Source organism: Labrus mixtus, chromosome 9 (genome assembly GCF_963584025.1).
Source record: "Labrus mixtus chromosome 9, fLabMix1.1, whole genome shotgun sequence".
NCBI lineage: Eukaryota > Metazoa > Chordata > Actinopteri > Labriformes > Labridae > Labrus > Labrus mixtus.
The window spans coordinates 3,048,899-3,075,000 of NC_083620.1; the positions used below are offsets into that span (position 1 = coordinate 3,048,899).

Here is a 26,102-nt window from a genome sequence, read left to right on the forward strand (position 1 = left end):
CTATGTCCAAAACACATTTAGAGTCATGCTGCCTGAACTGTTGTGTCGCCAGTTTCTTGTTGTCTTTCTGAAGTTAGTATGTAATCTAGTCATTTCGACCCACTGCTCTACATGGTGTGTTCAGCTAATGCTTCATAAAAGTGACAGGTTTAGCATGCACATGCCATTAGATGGTATAGAATCCTTGAAGCTGTACCTCAACTTGGGTGGCCGTGGCTCTCAACCGGAAGGTCGAGGGTTCGATCCCCAGTTCCTGCAGCAACATGTCCGATGTGTCCTTGGGCAAGACACTTAACCCCAAACTACCCCCGCTGCTTCTTCTGCGGCATATGAATGGTATTAGTTAATACTGATGGTCTCACTAGATAGCAAAGTGGGGGGGGGGGGGGAATGGGTAGGTGTGACATGCGGTTTAAAAGTGCTTTGAATAGTCAAAAGACTAAAAAAGTGATTTACAAGCTCAAGTCCATTTACCATTTAACTTATCTGATGAAGACTTCACTTGTCTTAAGTCTCATGGTGCTTTCAAACTTAAACAAAAAACTGCTGAAAACTGGTCAAATTTCATTGTGAGCTGTCTCTATGACAGCCAACAGTTGATTTTACTTTACACTGACCTTTCACTCCTGCCCCCTTGTAAAATTTGAGTGTGAAGTTAGAGTGGGCCAATGTCCTGCAACCTGCACATGTCCATAGACTGTACGCAAAAGTATGATCTCAGTGCCGTAATGAAGCTGCTTCATTATGTTTTCTGTTCACTAGTAAGTTCTAAACAGCTCGTTTGTTGACATTGTGAATGTGCTACACGTTGTTCTTTCTACGTCATGTTTTCCTCCTGATACCCCCCTCACCCCACCCCTCCAGTCTGACAGGGATAGTCTCTGGCTGTGAGGGATTTGTGTTAACAACCAACCTTTTTGGGTTTCAGGGGCAGACTGTTTGAAATGTCTTCCATTTTTTAGTAGCGCATGTTTGAAAACAGCTTTTCGGTCACCTTCTTTCTTGCTTGATTTTTTTGTGCGGCTTTTGTCTAACCAGAATAAAGTAAAATTGTTTGAATCTTTATGTAAAAAAAGTCAGGATATTGTTTCTCTTAGGAAAAGCACATAGTGGAAGGCATCAATTTTGATATCAATAGTTAATTTTGTTTTAAAATAAAATGACAAAATGAACTTTGATCACGATCATATAGAGGCTATACGTGTTGGAAATGTGTGTTTGGGTAACCCATGGTAAAGAAAGTTAGCCAGTTCAACTGTCTTACATTTGCAGGTTTACTTGTAGGTGTATCTGTGTTTTTTGGTCAAAGCTGTCTATGCTTCGAGCTCTCAGACAGTATTGACACCTCATCACTGCTACAAACAGCATTAACACCTTATCCACCTTCCAGAGTCTTGCACCTGAAGGGGAAACACCTCTGTTTACCTTCATCTTAATCTGTATATATATCCTCAAACATCTGTGAGGTTTATCTAAGAGAAGCTTTGACGGAGATTGTGTGTGTTAATGCAATCAACAAGTTTGTCTGCCACAATGTTTTAAAATTTTTACTGACATGTGATATAAAGTGCATATAGAGTGCAGGATTTCTATTTGGAAAGTAGCACTGTAGCGGCTTCTCACTTTCAGCCTGTTGCATCACCCTGACCGAGGACGCTGCAGCGGCTCACTCTCGGACGGTGAAATAAGCTGTGAATAAAATACTCTGCACCTCAACAAGCCTCCACCTGAGGGACTGAAGGTGGCTGAGAGCACGACTTTCACTTATTATTTGTCCAACACATACTCACACACAGGCATACTCTCTCTTACACACACACACACACACACACGGTTGTTAACCTGGTGTGGTTGTTCCCAGGTGATGAACAGGAGCAGGAGTGGAGGGACGATTTATGGCCCTTGTTAGCTGAGTGTTGGCAAGCCTCATAAATCAGCCCCAAGCTGCAAACACTGCACACACTGCACACACACACATTCACACAGAGACACACTGACCACCCCTGTAAACCGTAATGTTGAAGGTTAATTTTAATTAGAGAATCCTAATGTGGTCAGGGGGGTGAGGCTTGGGTGTACACAGTGGTACAGGTACAAACACACCTAAGGCCATAGATATACTTTCTGTACAATTTGTTCCCATGCACCACCAGCTGCATCATGAACATAACTGTATATTTATATTTGAACATGTGCTACATGTGTTAGTGGAGGATACCTCTAGAGCAGTGGTTCTCAAATTCCCAGCCTAAAGACCCACCAGCAATAACTTCATGAAAATCGTGACCCAAATTTCTGATATTTTTTTCAACCAATCAGATTTATTGAATTAAAAATAGTGCCATTTTGACCTCCGATGGTACCAAACATGATGGGATAAAGAGAAGGAACAAAATCAACATGTTTTTATTCGCTCTTCATAGACTTTTGGACACTTTTTTTTTTTTTTTTTTAAACGGCTCCGCGACCCACCATTTGAGAACTACTGCTCTAGAGAGCTCGGGCCGTACGTTCAGGGCCCGTTTGTTCAAAAGGTTAATCCGGAAAGAAATGATCCGGATTTGGTAATCCACATTTTTTTCCTACAGGGTTTAAAGTAATCCAGATCACTTTAATCCTGGTTGTTCAAAGAAAAACTGGAAGGGATCGCCCTGATCCATGTACAGACTTTTTAGGATCACCAAATCTGGATTACCAGTGCTTTAAAGGGTTCTTCACAGTACATACTTTGTCCATAGGGGGAGCCAAAATTCTCGCTCATCCTCACAGCTACTTTGAATTGGATATTTCATGTTTCATAATGTCGCTTTTTGGGGGAAAAAACATCATTTTATAACTTTTGAACAACTGGAGCCAGGATGTAAACTAGAGACATGGAAACACTTAAGGTTAATAATATAATAATTCAAAGATCAGATGTAAAATAATACCACCATGCATAATATTTCTCCAACATATTCCTCTGTGCTCGTTAAACGTATCTGACTCCACACTGCCCCCTACTGTTCATGAGCATACTGCAGATGGAGTTCATTTTTGAGGACATGCACTGCTGGCGCTCTAAAAACAGATGAAGGGGACGGGAGGCAGCCAGCAAGTGCACGTGTAGTTAAAAGCAAGTTTATCTCCGAGCTAAAACACACAGGGCTTTAGTCGTTTTAAATAAATTCTTTGATTGAAGGTCGGTGCAGTAAAATTCGTATTATTTAAAAAGCTTTTTTTTACAGCAACATCCTGAGAATGTTTTGACCTTGTAGCAACAGAAAGGTTCCTTAATGAAGCACCCATCTTTTAGACACAAGGCTAACAAAGTGCTTCACTACAAATACATTCAAAACAAGACATTCAGAAAACATTCAATCTACATTTTAGGAGAAATAAAACAGAAAGGGAACTTTTAAAAAAGAATGAATCTGATTTATTATGAAGCCGCGGTTAACATTAAAGGTCTGAGCCCTGATTAGAATACGTTGACGGCCTGAGCAGACCCCCTGCTGTTCAGGAAGCTTCTTCTTCACCTACTAAATGCTTCTTTTTCCTGGTTGGGTTTTTGTTCCTGCCTTTAGTTAACCTGTCTCTGATCTCCAAAGAACACTCTGAACACTTATACAGAGGAAGACATCTCTGGTGTCTGAAGCGTTGTGGTTTCTGTTAGCAGTCTGAGCAGGATCATCCACCAGATTCAGCCTCTGCTTCAGCTGTTCACAACAGCCGGGAAAACAGAATTTCAAACGTCAAACGATATCAATACCTGATTGATACCACAGCAGCAGAAATAATAATAATAATAAATTAGATTTATATAGCGCTTTTCTAAATACTCAAAGACGCTTTGACAGGAAACAACAACAAAAAATAGAAATTCTAGATGGCAAATATTGGACAGTTTCTTGTTTTTAATTAATAAAAATTGCACTCCTGAACACTGTATTGTACAGACATCAAAAACTGCCACAGTATGCAATGTTTGGATACCGACGCCCCTCACACAGGAAGTATATGTGTTAACTTAAAACTGCCATTTAGCCAACTGAGTGACCAATGACACACCTGTAGGGTTACAGACTGGAGAGATCTTAAGAACATTTTATTAACTAAGTTAGTACTCTTAAGATCATCCATTTCATCAGTTTCAGCAGATCGCTATTCAACATGATCCACTGGGGGTAGCATATGTGTGATAAAAATAGGACTTTGTGATTGGCATTACCCCAGACTCACTTGAGGTTACCTTTGAGAAGAGAACGAGGATCAGACTAAACACTGGTTTGATCTTTGAAGGCACTCGTTTGCAGAAGTGTTTTTAATGGCCTCCGAAGCTCCTTCACTGCTGATGCCTCAGTGTGTACTGAAGGTCCTTTGTTCCAGCAGCAGTGTGATATTTTAATGAATATTTTTGTGATTCATGGCTGTAAATGATGTCTCAAATGGTCTCAGTTGTGTTTTTATTTATTTATTGACTTTTTGTATTTTGTGATTGTGCTGTCGATATTGTTTTTTATGAGTGACCAGGTGGCAAATGAGTTTCCCCGCTAAGGCTTCATAAAGTTTTCTGATCTAATGAATCTGGTTCTAACATGTTTTTGCCTGTTAAAGCCATTTTTTATGTTGCTTTGCTCAATATTACTAACACTGCTACACATGAGTGATAGATGGTACCAGAATCTGAGCACTGTTTGCAGATAGAGAACATTATTATTTGCAGCAGCTGTGTACATCTCTCAGTAGCTGTGTTTACATGGACACATATAATCAGAAGAAAAGCCAGATCAGAATACAAGTGCTTCATGTTAACACGTCACTCAGAAGAGACTGATCCAATCGGGCTCATGCGGAAAGAAATGGGTTGGTTTATGCCGGATAAATTATGTTCGGATCAATATCCATGTACATGCTTGATCCGATCGTATCTTCCTGATTGGGGTAAAATTATTATAACTGTGCATGTCTGAAGGTCCTCTTTCAGACCTTTACTTCTCCCCTGTTTACAGATTCCAGCAGGCCGACTAAGTACTTGTAATTTTGCAGCTTCATTAGGTAGACAAGAAGAAAAGTAAGAAAATGGTGAAATACAAAAACAAACATCCAAGTCACAGATGTGAGAGAGGAGGAGAATTAAATATCTGTTGCATCAGGGGAGGAGGGGGGAGTGAAGGAGCAACATCTGGACACGTGCAGCGACAGCGGTGTTTGTTTACAACACAGGTGGAGGCGACTTGCACTTTGACTCTGGCACGCTTACCAAAAACTAAGCCGAAAATAGTAACTGAGCAAAAAAAAAAAACACACAGCAGGGCTTGAGTTCTGCTCATATATCTCATATCTCAATATATATCTTACTCCTGAGAAAAAACTTTATTGACACATGGCCATTGACAGAAACACGTACCTGCTGAACGCAAGAATAGAGATCTATTTCTCTCAATTTAGAGCACATTTTTATCTATGTTAATAGGCAGAAGAGGCCTATTTTGCTGCTATTTCGGGCAGATAAGATTGGCAGGACAGGTCTGATTAAATGCTTGATGCATGTACACACACATCATAATTGGATCACTTTATTTAGTGCTATTGTTAACAGTGTAGTTTGAATCCCCAAGGTGAATGATTTTAATAGGATAGATATTTGTCTCATGTTACAGAACACTTGACCTGCCCTCATCATCTCTCTGTAGATCGTCTGTCTCCTGCTCTGAAGAGCTCTTTATTCACTGTGTATTTAGTTCTTTTTCATCCTGACAGTTGGAGTGTAGGTGTTTCTTCCTCACATGTCTCTCGACCTAAATCATGAGTTTGTGGGCGGCTTCGTGCTGCAGAGAGGGAACGCAGCCTCTTCTTCCTGTTGTTGTGTGTTAACATCGACGTGCTGCAGTCTGCCAGGAGCTGCAGTAACTGGATTGGCTTCACTTCCCACAAACACACAGATACTTTCTCACACTTCATCACGGAGGAAGGCTAACCTTCTCCTAGTCATCCTCGGCCCCCTCTGTTCTGCAGGAAGCTCCTCGCTGCAGACTCGCAGCCTCGGCGTCGGCTCTCCCTGGGAACGCCGAGCTCTGACAAGAGAATGAGAGAAAAGAGGAGGAGGTGAAGGAGAATTCATGGCTCCCCTTTTCTGCAGTGATTAATTTCTAACAGGCGGGGAGGCCCGCAGCTTTGTTTCCTTACAAAACCAGCTTTGTGCAGAGGCTTGAATGAGCAGCCAGGAGTTAACGTAGAGGCAGCGAGACGTGGGTAAACACACTCGCAGTCACACACTTAATAACTGACATATACAGTGAGCTCATTAGAGAAATCCAAACATGAAAAGTGCTGACCCAGTTATGTTTCAGCGCTGCTTGGGTGGTCAACCTAAAGAGATGATATCAGGCACACATGTCTTCTTCTTCTGTGGTACAGAAACATGTCTGCTTGTGTATTTGTGAAGTTGTGTTATCAGAGTGGTTTGTGTTTTTATAGAGGTGATTTATGTAGACTGAAGTCTTTGTAGTGATAGCAGCTCCTCTGGTGTGTGTTCATAAATCCTCTTAGAAACAACAAAGCATGAAGAAGAATTGTGTATGGGCCGTGAATAAGAGGGGAAACTGTACACTGCAGCTCACTGTTCAAGGAGGTCAGATATAAATACGACTCTTCCTGTTCAAATTGCACGAATGGCAACGTCTCACACATGCAATCATGATGAGAATTGAGACAGTCTGGTTCTGAAATCTGCCTGAGTTGTTATTCTCATGTCAATCAAAGCAGGAGATTTTCCCGCTTCCTGTGGCATGACATGATGTATAAAAAAAAAGCACGCCTTGGAAATAGCAGTGAAGCAACAAATTCTGATTCTATATCGACAGCTTTTGCCTTTCTATGACTGCTACGTGTGATTTGACTTATTCACAATCGGGAAAAAAATAGCTTTAAAGTCTTTATATGTGATTGTTCACACTTAAATGTAATATAAATCAAGTATATCCTCTGAAAATAACTCTGTGAGTCATGACTGTCTACAATGGGTGTAACACCCGAGTCCCACTGTCTGTGATGTTTTCAGAGTTTTCAGAGTCCTATCTTCACTTTGTTTACATCGCCCGGACGGCCAGCTGACTCCTCCCCTCGTGTATAAAAGTTGTTTAATTGAGGGACTAGAGAAAAGAAGAATAACATACTGTACTCACTGCTTAACTGTGTTTCTAGATCACGCTCATTTCAGGTAAATTTACATGCAGTGTGAAGATACGAGCATAATAAAGATCGCTAGCATTAGCATGCTAACACAACAATGCGTTCACACATGCAGCTCACACAATATTTCAGGAGCTAGATGCGCGTGTGAAAACAGGATAATGTTGATTACGAAATATATTTTGAAAAAAACATGTTTTCCTGATGTGAACTGCAACATCTGCTCGCTGGCTGTTTGTAAGCATGAAGACAGATTCTAGTGTCACATTCAGAATAATCAAAGGAAGCACAGCACCTTTATGTTGTTGAGGTAACACGGAGCATGTTGTAAATCTGTTAGCCTGAGAGAACAAACAGTTTAAACATGTGTCTCCTGTAATGGATGCTAACTCGTAAACATGTTAACATGGAGAGGTCTTGTTTTCTTCGTCTTAGACACTCTCATGAACTGAAGTGACTCCACAGATCCTCCTCTCTCTCTCTCTTTCTCTCTCTCTCTCTCTCTCTAACATGTTTGACCATCAGGACACACTAATAACACACAATATTACACACACACACACCTCCTTCTATTATCATAATTAGGAGAATTAATGACTGCATTTATCATAATTACAGGCTGCCAACGAGTACCAGTGTCTGCTCTGCTCTATGCAGGGCTGGCCCGTGGCATAGGCAGTGTAGGCAAATGCTAGGGGCGCTGGCTGTCTATTGGGGGCGCCCTGGAACCCAAAAAGAGTGAGGAAGAAAAGTTAAAGATGAAGAGAAGGAAAAGAAGGAAAAATAGGTATAAATATCACTAAATGTTTTTTTTGTTATCTTATATCATTTTCGTGCTATTTTTGAGTAATATTCCAACACAAGACAAGACAACATAACTACATCACATAAAAGGCTCTATTTTATTTTCTTGCTCCCTGCTCAATCTGATGCATCACAACACGGCTGCACGCTACCTGCTCACTGTTGGGGAGGAGGGCAGACGAGTTATCACAAGTGAGTGACACTGACCATACCGATAAATATCAGGTTTAAATGAAGATAATCTGTAAAACATAATGCTGAATGCCAGTTTTCTTTAAGTGTGTGAACACTGTGATTGGTGGTAGAGTTGGTTGCAATACAAGGGGCGAGGCTAAATCTTGCCTAGGGAACTATAAGAGGGTTCCGACCGGCTCTGGCTCTATGTGAGTGTGTGCACGTGCGAGCATGTGTGTGTGTACTGATTTTTGGATGCTTCGTTGCTCATCGTCCTGGGATGAACACCAATGGGCTTTTGGATTTTTTAAATATTTTTCTGTTGGTGTGATTAACTTTCAAATTTGATGTTTCCCCCCCGCCAAAAAAAGTCATTAATTGCTGAATGCAGCTCATTGACTCCAGAAGATCTTTAGCAGATCATTGAAGCAGGATTAAATGTAAAGTCAGGCTAACATATGACTGTTCAGTAGTCTCTGTGGTTGTAGTTTTTCTTAGTTTGTGTTATTGCTGCTGCAGCATGCAGACTCTTCCTCCTCAGCTTTGGTCGTGCTGCTGTTTGATGCTGATGCAGCAGAATGAGCAGTGCACTCCAAAGTCAAACAATGATAAACAGAACCATGTGTCAGACGTGTAAAACAGCTGACGGAGGTTTACTGTTTGTCTTTAACATCCCTCCTGGGTGTTCAGATCACAGGTGAACAGCCGCACCCCAAAGCATCCTGAGACCACTAACTGAGGGGGTCTGGGACTCATTTGTCTATTTTTGGTTTGATATGTAAACGCTCATGAGTCCTGGGCCACATTAAGAAACAGAGATAACCACGTGTTATATATTATGATCAAGACAACAGGTAGACGTCCCGGCAGGTTGAGAGACATGACTGATTATTTTCATCTCCACACAGTCAGGATGAATCTGAGCATGTGCTGCTATGAGTCACTGAGACACACACACACACACACACACACACGCTTCATAAGATCTGCACACATCTCAATGAAAATAACAGACACATTGAGTCAGTTTGTTATGTAACTACAAACTACAAAACAAACGGTGTGCGTGAGCATGTGTGTTTGTGTGTGTATATGGTGCGGGTGTGTGTGTGTGTGTGTGTGTGTGTGTGTGTGTGTGTGTGGGGGGGGGGCCTGAAGCTACAAAACAACAACATGATGGAGCTGATGAAGATCAGTGTTAACATGTGGTTATGAATGTGTGTTAGTGCAGTTCAGGTCAGCCTGTGAGTGTGTGTGTGCTGCAGAATTATACACACTTCATTACTCACACACACACACACACACACACACACACACACACACACACACACACACACACAGAGTCACACACACACACTTCATTTATAACCATGAAATGGTTTTGGGAAAGGTGAGGTATCAGAGTGATGTCAGGTGATTTAAATCAAGGCTGTCAACATTATGCCCCTTTATTTCTACATATTTAAAAATGAAAACTCTATTTTTTTTTATCATCGACACTTTGCAATTTTGACATTATGGTGTTGCAATATTTGTTCATTTAAAACAAGAAATAAAACTTCCGTATATTGGGTGTCTTGGACTTGTATTGTTGTTGCCATGGTATCAAAGAGGTATCAATAATGTTGGATTTTATACTATATTTAAATTACTATAAGTGTTACAGGTTTAAAAATGCTTTTGCAGTTTAAATCAAACAATAACAACAAATTAAACAATGTCCTATTTACATCTTTTATAACATTTGAGTCCAGACCAATAAGAGCCCATGTCTCCATTGGGGGCCCGGGTGGTCAGTCCCACTCCCCCAACATACGCCCATGGATGCACAGGAGGAGGATGGTGAGGACAAGAGAGGATGAGGAGGGGGGTTAAAGGGGATAAAGATGAAAAGGCAGCATCTGCACTCTGATTGGCTGAGACACGGCCATAGAAAGATGAGTGGTTTGTTCATTCTGCTCATAAAAGTTCTTTTTTTGATCAGACAACAAAAGTGAAGTGACATGAAAAAGAACATCTGACTGTGAAGCAGAAATCAAAAATCCTCAGAGAGACCTTCAGACTGCAGCCAGTTACATCATCACACCTGAGGCGACCTCACTTCCTGTTTCTGAGAATCAGAGGGCATGAAGAAGAAATAAAGATGATGAAATATCGCGAGTCTCCCTCCTCCTCCTCCTCCTCACAATCTTCATCCCCATCATGTGACATGTCCTAGCTGTAAACCTGCACTCTGTTTCATGTTCTCCTGCTTCACCTTGTACCAGTCTCTCTCCACACCTGTGTGTCTCTGTCAGATCCACCAAACTCTGTTGGGATGTTCTGTGTGAGAGAGCTGTTTACAAACCAGCTGATACAAATCTGAACAGATAATTGAGATGCACATTGTCTCTTCATCATGTTAGTCTCTTATTAAGGAGGAAAGAGAGCAGCAGGTTTTATATGTTCTTTACATACCTGCCTCAACATACCTGTGTATACCTGTATTTGAGAATCACTGCTCCTCTGACTCATGTGTTTCAGGTTGAGCCGGGCAATTATAGTAAGATTTCAGAACGATGTAGACCAGTTTTTTTAATCACAAGACTGATTCTTAAAGGCCGACGAAGCTGGACACACTGCAAAAACTAGGGCGACGACCGCTCACCAACGTTCTCCTTTGTGTGTCAGGGCCTTTAGTCTGCTGAATATCAGCCAGATGTAGTGTATAGTGTACAGGGGGGAATGACTGCTGATCATGACCATCTCAGCTGCTCCCAACCAGTCAAATCAATTTCTGATGTTTTTAATTTTGGTCGTACGACTGCACACACTCACCCAGACACAGAGCCACCAGCCAATTCCTTCAGGGCTTTTTATCCTGATTGAGTCTGCATTACACTTGTGTGTGTGTGTGTGTGTGTGTGTGTGTGAGAGAGAGAGAGAGCATTCTCGTCGGTGTTTGTATTTGAGCCATGCATATGAGACAATTGAACCTGAGCTATGGTTGTGTGTCTTAAACGATTCACTGACACAGTGTAAGATAACTTTTTTACAGTGTATGCTCGGCTTAAAAAAAATATTTCAGATTCCCTTAAAATAAAAAAATAAAAGCAGCTCTATCCCTTTAAATCGTCCTGCATCATTATACCACAAGAAGCACCTTCATTGCCTAGCATACCCTCATCACTTCACTTTCTCACTTCACACACACACACACACACACACACACACACACACACACACACACACAGAGACACACACACATACAAACAAACCTCACTTTATCTCTAATGCTAGCAGGGGATCTCAGGTGATAATCCTGCTGCAGGGGAAGGACAACCTGAACATCCCTGCAGCCCCCTAAAACACACACACACACACACACACACACACACACACACACACACACACACATGCACAGATTGGGAGAATGTGTGACTGATGCAGGACCCTGCAGGCAGAGTCTGAAAGAGAAAATATACCCTCTCAAATCTGATATACAGAAGTCACAAATGTGCATTATTTTTATATTTTTTGTGATGTCCATTCCTGGAGAAGGCTCTTAAAATCTATTCACAAAGATACAGACACAGTATACTGTAAATCTGTAATATAATTCTCCCCAGTATATAAGACACAGTTGGTTTTTATGCGTCTCTCAGGGAGAATATTTTTTTTTTAAAAGGTCTTCCTGTGTGATGATTTCGTTTGAGTTCATCAAAGTCCACGTTGTGCAGTGCCTGTGAAGCCGTAAAGCTCTTTTAGTACCATTTGTTTTCACCATGTGGAGTTTGTAATCCTGCTAGCTTCCTATCCTCTAGTTGAGCTCTCAGCCTCCAGTAATACTGAGAGTTGTGAAGAACAGACCCACAGCCTTTGAGTAGCTCTGTCCACCTCTTCTGGTCACTTGTCTTATTTTAAGGAGTCTTTATTTACTGAACAGTATACCGCTGTTTTCTTTACTTGCACCATTATGACCTCATGAAGGAGAAAAGATGGGAAAACGTGGAGCCAGCAGACTGGTCCACATCGCTATGTAACCCAGCATTATTTATCCAGTGAAGCAGCTGCTTGCAATACACAATGATTTTTTTATAACATCATGTAGCATGCAGTAGGTGATAGTGGCAGCTGAGCTTCTAGTGACAGCTCATCTATCAGCATTTTATACTGGTATATGTGTTCTACCAGAACATAGGAAGCAGCCCCCTTATTAGATGAAAAATTAGGACTTAAAAGTCGGTCTTGTAAACTGTATGTTTGGGTACTGATGCTTTGTTGTCCAACATTACGATACTTATATTTTATTTCACAATCAGCTTACAAATGTAAAATCCCATTTTACACATGAGCACAATGATTTTTTATAATGTTATTACACAAGAATGCTCTTCGTCTGTCTCTATAGCCGTTTTCACATATGCACTCCGGATAATATCTAGATATTTACAGCATTGAGATGCACACAGAATGCAGACGTTTAATTACAGAATCAGAAATACTTTATTAATCCCAGAGGGAAATTCCATCGTTACAGTTTCTCCAAAATATACAATATAGCAGTAGAAATATGTTAATAAAAATATGAATCAAATAGAATAGGAATGTAAGCAAGATATCAATAATAGGTAGAATAAATATTTACAGGAATAAGAGTCAGATGGAATATATACACACATTATCAAGATTATTGTGCTGTTTGTTTCAAAATTGCACTTTGTTATCATGGATATATTATTCATCATTATTATATTGCAGTTTTAATAAATAATGAGTTATGGTGGAGGTTACAGTTTTTCAGTTATTTTTATTTTATTTTTATTTAATTATGTGCACGGAGATCGTAGTGGTCGCGTACAGACACTCTATCCATTCAGCAGTCACTGTATATACACATCATTCTCTTCCTATTGGCTCGAGATGAATTCTCCGGAGTATATGCTTCGGCGTTCTTACATCAGCTCACTCTGACTTTCTGCGGAAAAAATACTAGAGGTCTGGGAGGAGAAACTCTGGGTAAAGTCCGCTCGAAAAATTTGCGAAAATAATAGCCTGTAGGCCCTCTGGGTAGCCTAATCTCCGGAGTTTGTCAGGAGAATTTCCGTATGTGGGAAAAGGGTTTATATTTCAGCCCTGGGATTGACTGGCAACCAGTCCAGGGAGTTTTTACCCGTTCTTTTGTAAAGCGTCTTGAGATAACACTTGTTATGAATTGGCGCTATACAAATAATTGATTGACCCCGAACGTGAAAAGCGGTATAGATAATAAATGAAAAACAACTCAAACTGAATGCAGTTTTCCTTTAAAAAGTAAATATATGAATGACCACATGTTTTAGTGTGTTAAAGACAATTCATCTTCAGGTTTTTGATAGAATAATTTAAAAAAATCTATATTTTATATCTACAGGCTGGATGGTAATTATGACATAAAAATAGACACGACAAAATTGTTTTGATTATATTTTATTCTGTTCTAGTTTTGCAGTCCTGACATTCTGTCATGCTGTTTATTTTGGTTCTACCAAGAAGATGTTTTTTGTTTGTGTGTGTGTGTGTGTGTGTGTGTGTGTGTGTGTGTGTGTGTGTGTGTGTGTGTGTGTGTGTGTGTGTGTGTGTGTGTGTGTGTGTGTGTGTGTGTGTGTGTGTGTGTGTGTGTGTGTGTGTGTGTGTGTGTGTGTGTGTGTGTGTGTGTGTGTTGTGTTTCACTCTCACTATATTTTATCACACAGAGCTGAAAGCAGCTCAGAGAAACCTGAACCTGTTTGTTTCAGACTCACAGGACTGTCAGTGTGTGTGTGTGTGTGTGTGTGTGTTCCTCTCCTTTTGTCACATACAGGTGTGTACATAATGAAGGTTTCTTTGCACAGGGATGGTATATTGTTGGAGTCGGTGTTTGTTCATTTCTCAGCCTGTCAGCGCCTCTTGTCTGTGGACTGAAGCAGAATTCTTGAAAGCGACCTTCGTTCTGCTGCTCTCACAGATTTTCACTTTAACTCTTAGTGTGTGTGTGTGTGTGTTTTGTGTGTACTCTGGAGAGTTGTATGTCTGTGTCAGGGAAACAGTTTGACCTGCTCAGCAGAGTGAAGAAGTAGAAGTGAAGGTCAGAAATGTTGAAGCTCACTGATTCTGTGAGTATCTGAGAAATGAGCAGCGTGCAGCCCTTCAGGCTGAGTGAATAAAAGAATCAGAGATAATCTGAGCTCGCTCTCCGGCTCACACACTGGCCTTCACCATATTCTGCTCGGATGACATTCAGTGTGATTTCTGTTGCATTAGTTCTGTGGGTTCGTTTCTGACTTTGCATTGTTTGAAAATTTGCAGCATATTTGCTCTGTATGAATTTTATTATTTTGGACTTTTGTGCTTATTGTGGATTTTTGCAGCTTGTTTCTTTTGATGTAATCTTTGAGGTAATGTAATCTTCATGTTGCATAGATTCTGTCCTTTTTGAGCCATTATACACTTGTTTATTTCAGTCTTCAAACTAAGGACATACTGTATATTCAGACATTTTAATGAGGATGAAAATAAAGAGAAAGACAGGAAGCTGGCAGAAAAGCTGTCGGGTATAGCACTCAGTGGTAGAGACGGCGGAGAACCCTCAGTGAAATGTGAATGTTGCATGAATGGATGAGTTAATACTGATGGACACTTTACATAGCAGCCATCAGTGTGTGAATGTGGTGAAAAAAGGTAGTGTGTCCTGCAGCAGTAACACAGAGAGGAGGTGTTCTCCTGTAGTAACACATAGAGGAGGTGTTCTCCTGTAGTAACACACAGAGAGAGGAGATGTTCTCCTGTAGTAACACAGAGAGAGGAGGTGTTCTCCTGTAGTAACACATAGAGGAGGTGTTCTCCTGTAGTAACACATAGAGGAGGTGTTCTCCTGTAGTAACACATAGAGGAGGTGTTCTCCTGTAGTAACACACAGAGAGAGGAGGTGTTCTCCTGTAGTAACACACACAGAGAGGAGATGTTCTCCTGTAGTAACACACAGAGAGGAGGTGTTCTCCTGTAGTAACACACAGAGAGAGGAGATGTTCTCCTGTAGGAACACATAGAGGAGGTGTTCTCCTGTAGTAACACAGAGAGAGGAGATGTTCTCCTGTAGTAACACAGAGAGAGAGGAGGTGTTCTCCTGTAGTAACACAGAGAGAGGAGGTGTTCTCCTGTAGTAACACAGAGAGAGAGGAGGTGTTCTCCTGTAGTAACACAGAGAGAGGAGGTGTTCTCCTGTAGTAACACAGAGAGAGAGGAGGTGTTCTCCTGTAGTAACACAGAGAGAGAGGAGGTGTTCTCCTGTAGTAACACATAGAGGAGGTGTTCTCCTGTAGTAACACAGAGAGAGAGGAGGTGTTCTCCTGTAGTAACACAGAGAGAGAGGAGGTGTTCTCCTGTAGTAACACAGAGAGAGAGGAGGTGTTCTCCTGTAGTAACACAGAGAGGAGGTGTTCTCCTGTAGTAACACAGAGAGGAGGTGTTCTCCTGTAGTAACACAGAGAGGAGATGTTCTCCTGTAGTAACACATAGAGGAGATGTTCTCCTGTAGTAACACAGAGAGGAGGTGTTCTCCTGTAGTAACACAGAGAGGAGGTGTTCTCCTGTAGTAACACAGAGAGGAGATGTTCTCCTGTAGTAACACAGAGAGGAGGTGTTCTCCTGTAGTAACACAGAGAGAGAGGAGGTGTTCTCCTGTAGTAACACACAGAGAGGAGGTGTTCTCCTGTAGTAACACAGAGAGGAGGTGTTCTCCTGTAGTAACACACAGAGAGAGGAGATGTTCTCCTGTAGTAACACAGAGAGAGGAGGTGTTCTCCTGTAGTAACACACAGAGAGAGGAGGTGTTCTCCTGTAGTAACACACAGAGAGAGGAGATGTTCTCCTGTAGTAACACACAGAGAGGAGGTGTTCTCCTGTAGTAACACATAGAGGAGGTGTTCTCCTGTAGTAACACATAGAGGAGGTGTTCTCCTGTAGTAACACATAGAGGAGGTGTTCTCCTGTAGTAACACACAGAGAGGAGGTGTTCTCCTGTAGTAACACACAGAGAGGAGGTGTTCTCCTGTAGTAACACAGAGAGAGAGGAGGTGTTCTCCTGTAGTAACACAGAGAGGAGATGTTCTCCTGTAGTAACACAGAGAGGAGGTGTTCTCCTGTAGTAACACAGAGAGGAGATGTTCTCCTGTAGTAACACATAGAGGAGGTGTTCTCCTGTAGTAACACACAGAGAGAGGAGGTGTTCTCCTGTAGTAACACAGAGAGGAGGTGTTCTCCTGTAGTAACACAGAGAGAGGAGGTGTTCTCCTGTAGTAACACAGAGAGAGGAGATGTTCTCCTGTAGTAACACAGAGAGAGGAGGTGTTCTCCTGTAGTAACACAGAGAGAGAGGAGGTGTTCTCCTGTAGTAACACAGAGAGGAGGTGTTCTCCTGTAGTAACACACAGAGAGAGGAGGTGTTCTCCTGTAGTAACACAGAGAGAGAGGAGGTGTTCTCCTGTAGTAACACAGAGAGGAGGTGTTCTCCTGTAGTAACACACAGAGAGAGGAGATGTTCTCCTGTAGTAACACAGAGAGAGGAGGTGTTCTCCTGTAGTAACACAGAGAGAGAGGAGATGTTCTCCTGTAGTAACACAGAGAGGAGGTGTTCTCCTGTAGTAACACACAGAGAGAGGAGATGTTCTCCTGTAGTAACACAGAGAGGAGGTGTTCTCCTGTAGTAACACAGAGAGAGGAGGTGTTCTCCTGTAGTAACACAGAGAGGAGGTGTTCTCCTGTAGTAACACAGAGAGGAGGTGTTCTCCTGTAGTAACACATAGAGGAGGTGTTCTCCTGTAGTAACACATAGAGGAGGTGTTCTCCTGTAGTAACACACAGAGAGAGGAGGTGTTCTCCTGTAGTAACACATAGAGGAGGTGTTCTCCTGTAGTAACACAGAGAGGAGATGTTCTCCTGTAGTAACACAGAGAGAGGAGGTGTTCTCCTGTAGTAACACACAGAGAGAGGAGGTGTTCTCCTGTAGTAACACAGAGAGAGGAGGTGTTCTCCTGTAGTAACACAGAGAGAGGAGGTGTTCTCCTGTAGTAACACAGAGAGGAGGTGTTCTCCTGTAGTAACACAGAGAGGAGATGTTCTCCTGTAGTAACGCAGAGAGAGAGGAGGTGTTCTCCTGTAGTAACACAGATAGGAGGTGTTCTCCTGTAGTAACACAGAGAGAGGAGGTGTTCTCTTGTAGTAACACACAGAGAGGAGGTGCTCTCCTGTAGTAACACAGAGAGGAGGTGTTCTCTTGTAGTAACACACAGAGAGGAGGTGTTCTCCTGTAGTAACACAGAGAGGAGGTGTTCTCCTGTAGTAACACACAGAGAGGAGATGTTCTCCTGTATTAACACAGAGAGGAGGTGTTCTCCTGTAGTAACACATAGAGGAGGTGTTCTCCTGTAGTAACACACAGAGAGAGGAGGTGTTCTCCTGTAGTAACACAGAGAGGAGGTGTTCTCCTGTAGTAACACAGAGAGGAGGTGTTCTCCTGTAGTAACACAGAGATGAGGTGTTCTCCTGTAGTAACACAGAGAGGAGGTGTTCTCCTGTAGTAACACAGAGAGAGGAGGTGTTCTCCTGTAGTAACACAGAGATGAGGTGTTCTCCTGTAGTAACACAGAGAGGAGGTGTTCTCCTGTAGTAACACACAGAGAGGAGGTGTTCTCCTATAGTAACACATAGAGAGGAGGTGTTCGCCTGTAGTAACACAGAGAGGAGGTGTTCTCCTGTAGTAACACACAGAGAGAGGAGATGTTCTCCTGTAGTAACACATAGAGAGGAGGTGTTCGCCTGTAGTAACACAGAGAGGAGGTGTTCTCCTGTAGTAACACACAGAGAGAGGAGATGTTCTCCTGTAGTAACACAGAGAGAGAGGAGATGTTCTCCTGTAGTAACACAGAGAGGAGGTGTTCTCCTGTAGTAACACAGAGAGAGAGGAGATGTTCTCCTGTAGTAACACACAGAGAGAGGAGATGTTCTCCTGTAGTAACACAGAGAGAGAGGAGATGTTCTCCTGTAGTAACACAGAGAGGAGGTGTTCTCCTGTAGTAACACAGAGAGAGAGATGTTCTCCTGTAGTAACACAGAGAGGAGGTGTTCTCCTGTAGTAACACAGAGAGAGAGGAGATGTTCTCCTGTAGTAACACAGAGAGGAGGTGTTCTCCTGTAGTAACACAGAGAGAGAGGAGATGTTCTCCTGTAGTAACACAGAGAGGAGGTGTTCTCCTGTAGTAACACACAGAGAGAGGAGGTGTTCTCCTGTAGTAACACAGAGAGGAGGTGTTCTCCTGTAGTAACACAGAGAGGAGGTGTTCTCCTGTAGTAACACAGAGAGGAGGTGTTCTCCTGTAGTAACACACAGAGAGAGGAGATGTTCTCCTGTAGTAACACACAGAGAGGAGATGTTCTCCTGTAGTAACACAGAGAGGAGGTGTTCTCCTGTAGTAACACAGAGAGGAAGTGTTCTCCTGTAGTAACACAGAGAGGAGATGTTCTCCTGTAGTAACACAGAGAGGAGGTGTTCTCCTGTAGTAACACAGAGAGGAGGTGTTCTCCTGTAGTAACACAGAGAGGAGGTGTTCTCCTGTAGTAACACAGAGAGGAGGTGTTCTCCTGTAGTAACACACAGAGAGGAGGTGTTCTCCTGTAGTAACACAGAGAGAGAGGAGATGTTCTCCTGTAGTAACACAGAGAGAGAGGAGGTGTTCTCCTGTAGTAACACATAGAGGAGGTGTTCTCCTGTAGTAACACAGAGAGAGGAGATGTTCTCCTGTAGTAACACACACAGAGAGGAGGTGTTCTCCTGTAGTAACACACAGAGAGAGGAGGTGTTCTCCTGTAGTAACACAGAGAGAGAGGAGGTGTTCTCCTGTAGTAACACAGAGAGGAGGTGTTCTCCTGTAGTAACACATAGAGGAGGTGTTCTCCTGTAGTAACACAGAGAGGAGGTGTTCTCCTGTAGTAACACAGAGAGGAGGTGTTCTCCTGTAGTAACACAGAGAGGAGGTGTTCTCCTGTAGTAACACATAGAGGAGGTGTTCTCCTGTAGTAACACACAGAGAGGAGGTGTTCTCCTGTAGTAACACACAGAGAGGAGGTGTTCTCCTGTAGTAACACATAGAGGAGGTGTTCTCCTGTAGTAACACAGAGAGGAGGTGTTCTCCTGTAGTAACACACAGAGAGGAGGTGTTCTCCTGTAGTAACACACAGAGAGGAGGTGTTCTCCTGTAGTAACACAGAGAGGAGGTGTTCTCCTGTAGTAACACAGAGAGAGGAGGTGTTCTCCTGTAGTAACACATAGAGGAGGTGTTCTCCTGTAGTAACACAGAGAGAGGAGATGTTCTCCTGTAGTAACACAGAGAGGAGGTGTTCTCCTGTAGTAACACACAGAGAGAGGAGATGTTCTCCTGTAGTAACACATAGAGGAGGTGTTCTCCTGTAGTAACACAGAGAGAGAGGAGGTGTTCTCCTGTAGTAACACAGAGAGGAGGTGTTCTCCTGTAGTAACACAGAGAGAGAGATGTTCTCCTGTAGTAACACACAGAGAGGAGGTGTTCTCCTGTAGTAACACAGAGAGGAGATGTTCTCCTGTAGTAACACACAGAGAGAGGAGGTGTTCTCCTGTAGTAACACATAGAGGAGGTGTTCTCCTGTAGTAACACAGAGAGGAGGTGTTCTCCTGTAGTAACACAGAGAGGAGGTGTTCTCCTGTAGTAACACAGAGAGAGAGGAGGTGTTCTTCTGTAGTAACACACAGAGAGGAGGTGTTCTCCTGTAGTAACACACAGAGAGAGGAGGTGTTCTCCTGTAGTAACACACAGAGAGGAGGTGTTCTCCTGTAGTAACACACACAGAGAGGAGATGTTCTCCTGTAGTAACACAGAGAGAGAGGAGGTGTTCTCCTGTAGTAACACACAGAGAGGAGGTGTTCTCCTGTAGTAACACACAGAGAGGAGGTGTTCTCCTGTAGTAACACATAGAGGAGGTGTTCTCCTGTAGTAACACAGAGAGGAGGTGTTCTCCTGTAGTAACACACAGAGAGGAGGTGTTCTCCTGTAGTAACACACAGAGAGGAGGTGTTCTCCTGTAGTAACACACAGAGAGGAGGTGTTCTCCTGTAGTAACACAGAGAGAGAGGAGGTGTTCTCCTGTAGTAACACACAGAGAGGAGGTGTTCTCCTGTAGTAACACACAGAGAGAGGAGGTGTTCTCCTGTAGTAACACACAGAGAGAGGAGGTGTTCTCCTGTAGTAACACACAGAGAGGAGGTGTTCTCCTGTAGTAACACAGAGAGGAGGTGTTCTCCTGTAGTAACACAGAGAGAGGAGGTGTTCTCCTGTAGTAACACAGAGAGAGGAGATGTTCTCCTGTAGTAACACAGAGAGGAGGTGTTCTCCTGTAGTAACACATAGAGGAGGTGTTCTCCTGTAGTAACACATAGAGGAGGTGTTCTCCTGTAGTAACACAGAGAGGAGGTGTTCTCCTGTAGTAACACAGAGAGGAGATGTTCTCCTGTAGTAACACATAGAGGAGGTGTTCTCCTGTAGTAACACACAGAGAGGAGGTGTTCTCCTGTAGTAACACACAGAGAGGAGGTGTTCTCCTGTAGTAACACAGAGAGAGAGGAGGTGTTCTCCTGTAGTAACACAGAGAGGAGATGTTCTCCTGTAGTAACACAGAGAGGAGGTGTTCTCCTGTAGTAACACAGAGAGGAGATGTTCTCCTGTAGTAACACATAGAGGAGGTGTTCTCCTGTAGTAACACACAGAGAGAGGAGGTGTTCTCCTGTAGTAACACAGAGAGGAGGTGTTCTCCTGTAGTAACACAGAGAGAGGAGGTGTTCTCCTGTAGTAACACAGAGAGAGGAGATGTTCTCCTGTAGTAACACAGAGAGAGGAGGTGTTCTCCTGTAGTAACACAGAGAGAGGAGGTGTTCTCCTGTAGTAACACAGAGAGGAGGTGTTCTCCTGTAGTAACACACAGAGAGAGGAGGTGTTCTCCTGTAGTAACACAGAGAGAGAGGAGGTGTTCTCCTGTAGTAACACAGAGAGGAGGTGTTCTCCTGTAGTAACACACAGAGAGAGGAGATGTTCTCCTGTAGTAACACAGAGAGAGGAGGTGTTCTCCTGTAGTAACACAGAGAGAGAGGAGATGTTCTCCTGTAGTAACACATAGAGGAGGTGTTCTCCTGTAGTAACACACAGAGAGAGGAGGTGTTCTCCTGTAGTAACACATAGAGGAGGTGTTCTCCTGTAGTAACACAGAGAGGAGGTGTTCTCCTGTAGTAACACAGAGAGGAGATGTTCTCCTGTAGTAACGCAGAGAGAGAGGAGGTGTTCTCCTGTAGTAACACAGATAGGAGGTGTTCTCCTGTAGTAACACAGAGAGAGGAGGTGTTCTCTTGTAGTAACACACAGAGAGGAGGTGCTCTCCTGTAGTAACACAGAGAGGAGGTGTTCTCTTGTAGTAACACACAGAGAGGAGGTGTTCTCCTGTAGTAACACAGAGAGGAGGTGTTCTCCTGTAGTAACACACAGAGAGGAGATGTTCTCCTGTATTAACACAGAGAGGAGGTGTTCTCCTGTAGTAACACATAGAGGAGGTGTTCTCCTGTAGTAACACACAGAGAGAGGAGGTGTTCTCCTGTAGTAACACAGAGAGGAGGTGTTCTCCTGTAGTAACACAGAGAGGAGGTGTTCTCCTGTAGTAACACAGAGATGAGGTGTTCTCCTGTAGTAACACAGAGAGGAGGTGTTCTCCTGTAGTAACACAGAGAGAGGAGGTGTTCTCCTGTAGTAACACAGAGATGAGGTGTTCTCCTGTAGTAACACAGAGAGGAGGTGTTCTCCTGTAGTAACACACAGAGAGGAGGTGTTCTCCTATAGTAACACATAGAGAGGAGGTGTTCGCCTGTAGTAACACAGAGAGGAGGTGTTCTCCTGTAGTAACACACAGAGAGAGGAGATGTTCTCCTGTAGTAACACATAGAGAGGAGGTGTTCGCCTGTAGTAACACAGAGAGGAGGTGTTCTCCTGTAGTAACACACAGAGAGAGGAGATGTTCTCCTGTAGTAACACAGAGAGAGAGATGTTCTCCTGTAGTAACACAGAGAGGAGGTGTTCTCCTGTAGTAACACAGAGAGAGAGGAGATGTTCTCCTGTAGTAACACAGAGAGGAGGTGTTCTCCTGTAGTAACACACAGAGAGAGGAGGTGTTCTCCTGTAGTAACACAGAGAGGAGGTGTTCTCCTGTAGTAACACAGAGAGGAGGTGTTCTCCTGTAGTAACACAGAGAGGAGGTGTTCTCCTGTAGTAACACACAGAGAGAGGAGATGTTCTCCTGTAGTAACACACAGAGAGGAGATGTTCTCCTGTAGTAACACAGAGAGGAGGTGTTCTCCTGTAGTAACACAGAGAGGAGGTGTTCTCCTGTAGTAACACAGAGAGGAGATGTTCTCCTGTAGTAACACAGAGAGGAGGTGTTCTCCTGTAGTAACACAGAGAGGAGGTGTTCTCCTGTAGTAACACAGAGAGGAGGTGTTCTCCTGTAGTAACACAGAGAGGAGGTGTTCTCCTGTAGTAACACACAGAGAGGAGGTGTTCTCCTGTAGTAACACAGAGAGAGAGGAGATGTTCTCCTGTAGTAACACAGAGAGAGAGGAGGTGTTCTCCTGTAGTAACACATAGAGGAGGTGTTCTCCTGTAGTAACACAGAGAGAGGAGATGTTCTCCTGTAGTAACACACACAGAGAGGAGGTGTTCTCCTGTAGTAACACACAGAGAGAGGAGGTGTTCTCCTGTAGTAACACAGAGAGAGAGGAGGTGTTCTCCTGTAGTAACACAGAGAGGAGGTGTTCTCCTGTAGTAACACATAGAGGAGGTGTTCTCCTGTAGTAACACAGAGAGGAGGTGTTCTCCTGTAGTAACACAGAGAGGAGGTGTTCTCCTGTAGTAACACAGAGAGGAGGTGTTCTCCTGTAGTAACACATAGAGGAGGTGTTCTCCTGTAGTAACACACAGAGAGGAGGTGTTCTCCTGTAGTAACACACAGAGAGGAGGTGTTCTCCTGTAGTAACACATAGAGGAGGTGTTCTCCTGTAGTAACACAGAGAGGAGGTGTTCTCCTGTAGTAACACACAGAGAGGAGGTGTTCTCCTGTAGTAACACAGAGAGGAGGTGTTCTCCTGTAGTAACACAGAGAGAGGAGGTGTTCTCCTGTAGTAACACATAGAGGAGGTGTTCTCCTGTAGTAACACAGAGAGAGGAGATGTTCTCCTGTAGTAACACAGAGAGGAGGTGTTCTCCTGTAGTAACACACAGAGAGAGGAGATGTTCTCCTGTAGTAACACATAGAGGAGGTGTTCTCCTGTAGTAACACAGAGAGAGAGGAGGTGTTCTCCTGTAGTAACACAGAGAGGAGGTGTTCTCCTGTAGTAACACAGAGAGAGAGATGTTCTCCTGTAGTAACACACAGAGAGGAGGTGTTCTCCTGTAGTAACACAGAGAGGAGATGTTCTCCTGTAGTAACACACAGAGAGAGGAGGTGTTCTCCTGTAGTAACACATAGAGGAGGTGTTCTCCTGTAGTAACACAGAGAGGAGGTGTTCTCCTGTAGTAACACAGAGAGGAGGTGTTCTCCTGTAGTAACACAGAGAGAGAGGAGGTGTTCTCCTGTAGTAACACACAGAGAGGAGGTGTTCTCCTGTAGTAACACACAGAGAGAGGAGGTGTTCTCCTGTAGTAACACATAGAGGAGGTGTTCTCCTGTAGTAACACATAGAGGAGGTGTTCTCCTGTAGTAACACAGAGAGGAGGTGTTCTCCTGTAGTAACACAGAGAGGAGGTGTTCTCCTGTAGTAACACAGAGAGAGAGGAGGTGTTCTCCTGTAGTAACACACACAGAGAGGAGGTGTTCTCCTGTAGTAACACACACAGAGAGGAGATGTTCTCCTGTAGTAACACAGAGAGAGAGGAGGTGTTCTCCTGTAGTAACACACAGAGAGGAGGTGTTCTCCTGTAGTAACACACAGAGAGGAGGTGTTCTCCTGTAGTAACACATAGAGGAGGTGTTCTCCTGTAGTAACACAGAGAGGAGGTGTTCTCCTGTAGTAACACACAGAGAGGAGGTGTTCTCCTGTAGTAACACACAGAGAGGAGGTGTTCTCCTGTAGTAACACACAGAGAGGAGGTGTTCTCCTGTAGTAACACAGAGAGAGGAGGTGTTCTCCTGTAGTAACACAGAGAGAGAGGAGGTGTTCTCCTGTAGTAACACAGAGAGAGGAGGTGTTCTCCTGTAGTAACACACAGAGAGAGGAGGTGTTCTCCTGTAGTAACACAGAGAGAGAGGAGGTGTTCTCCTGTAGTAACACACAGAGAGGAGGTGTTCTCCTGTAGTAACACAGAGAGGAGATGTTCTCCTGTAGTAACACAGAGAGGAGGTGTTCTCCTGTAGTAACACAGAGAGGAGATGTTCTGGATTAAAAACCAGGATTAATCCACCAAACATTGATTTGTGAACTCTACAGTTCAAACCTTTGTGTTTTTGGTTTAAAATGAATACTGCATTATGCGTGTTATTGTATGTCCTTTTTTAAATGAATCTTGATATTTGTCAGTATCAGAACCCTCGAGATGTTTCCTCAGGAGACAGTGTCCAACTTTAAGGAGCTTTGGGTGTCGCTTGCAGCTATCCTGTTAAAGGACTTTCGGCCAAAATGTTTGTGTGTTGCTGCACTAACAGGCAGAAACCTTTAACAGCATTGTTAGATAGGATCAATAATGAAATCACAGCAGATTATGTTCCTCCTCTTCTGCCCTCTGAATGAACAGTTTTCCCACATTCATACAAAGCTGCTTGAACATCAGTCTACTCTAGAGCACTAATACTAATAATTCTGTTAATACTACTACTACAGTCAGATACTTCAACTACTCCAGATCACTTCAGAGAGAGAGAGAGAGAGCGAGATAGAGAGAGAGAGAATCATTTACAGTTTAATTAAGACTGCTATACAGATGAACTAAAACATTACTTTGAGAATAAAGGTGAATTATTTTTTCATCAGCAGAGACTACACCTTAGGAACCCAATCACACTAACAGACTGGTGATTGTGTGTGTGTGTGACAGTAATAGCTGTGTAGCTCCTCTGTGAGTCGGTCAGTGAATATTTCATGATGGTCTCCATTAGAGCAGCAGAGCAAATGGAGCGGCTAACAGCTACACTTACATGCTTAAGATACTCCTGTGTCTGCGCGTGTGTGTGTGTGTGTGTGTGTGTGTGTGTGTGTGTGTGTGTGTGTGTGTGTGTGTGTGTGTGTGTGTGTGTGTGTGTGTGTGTGTGTGTGTGTGTGTGTGTGTGTGTGTGTGTGTGTGTGAGTCCAAGTGCTTTTTGACGAGAGGAATCAGCCTCTAGGTCTAATAAGCAGAGACAATATTACTGCTTAAGATGGCACTACACACCCACACACACACACACACACACACACACACACACACACACACACATTGTCTGCCTGCTGTGTTAAACAGCTGTGTCTTCAGGTATATTTAACACTTTAACTATCAGGTGTGAGAGTGTAATTGTAGAGGTTGATTCTCTTTGATTACTCAGAATAAAATAATTCAGTCCTCCAAAAAACGACCAATGAAGTGAAAGATTTTTGCATTAATGTTGATATGATACCAAAAGTTTAAACATCAACAAGAATCTAGTATAAATCTGATGATATAAATACATGCTTGATTGACAAAAAATGATTTCTTGGCACCAATAATTGAATACATTATTATTAAAATAGTAAAATACTGTCTAAATTGCATACATTAAAAATGTTTTGGTACCGACAAAATTAAAACCCGTCTCCTCTTCCTCCATCAGGTATGATCTACACCACTGACATGTTGGACCGCGAGACCAAGGACTCCTAT

The 26,102-nt window shown here is 43.0% G+C and overlaps 1 protein-coding gene across 1 annotated transcript in view; it reads left to right on the forward strand.

Annotated features, from left to right (window-relative positions):
- The window catches only part of fat3a (FAT atypical cadherin 3a), a 122,915-nt gene that overhangs the window by 20,551 nt on the left and 76,262 nt on the right, over positions 1-26,102 (forward strand). The window contains exon 3 of the mRNA XM_061045963.1: positions 26,053-26,102. This exon is cut by the window's right edge and continues 277 nt beyond it. Within this exon, the coding sequence (XP_060901946.1) occupies positions 26,053-26,102 (50 nt within the window). The remainder of the gene's footprint in view (positions 1-26,052) is intronic.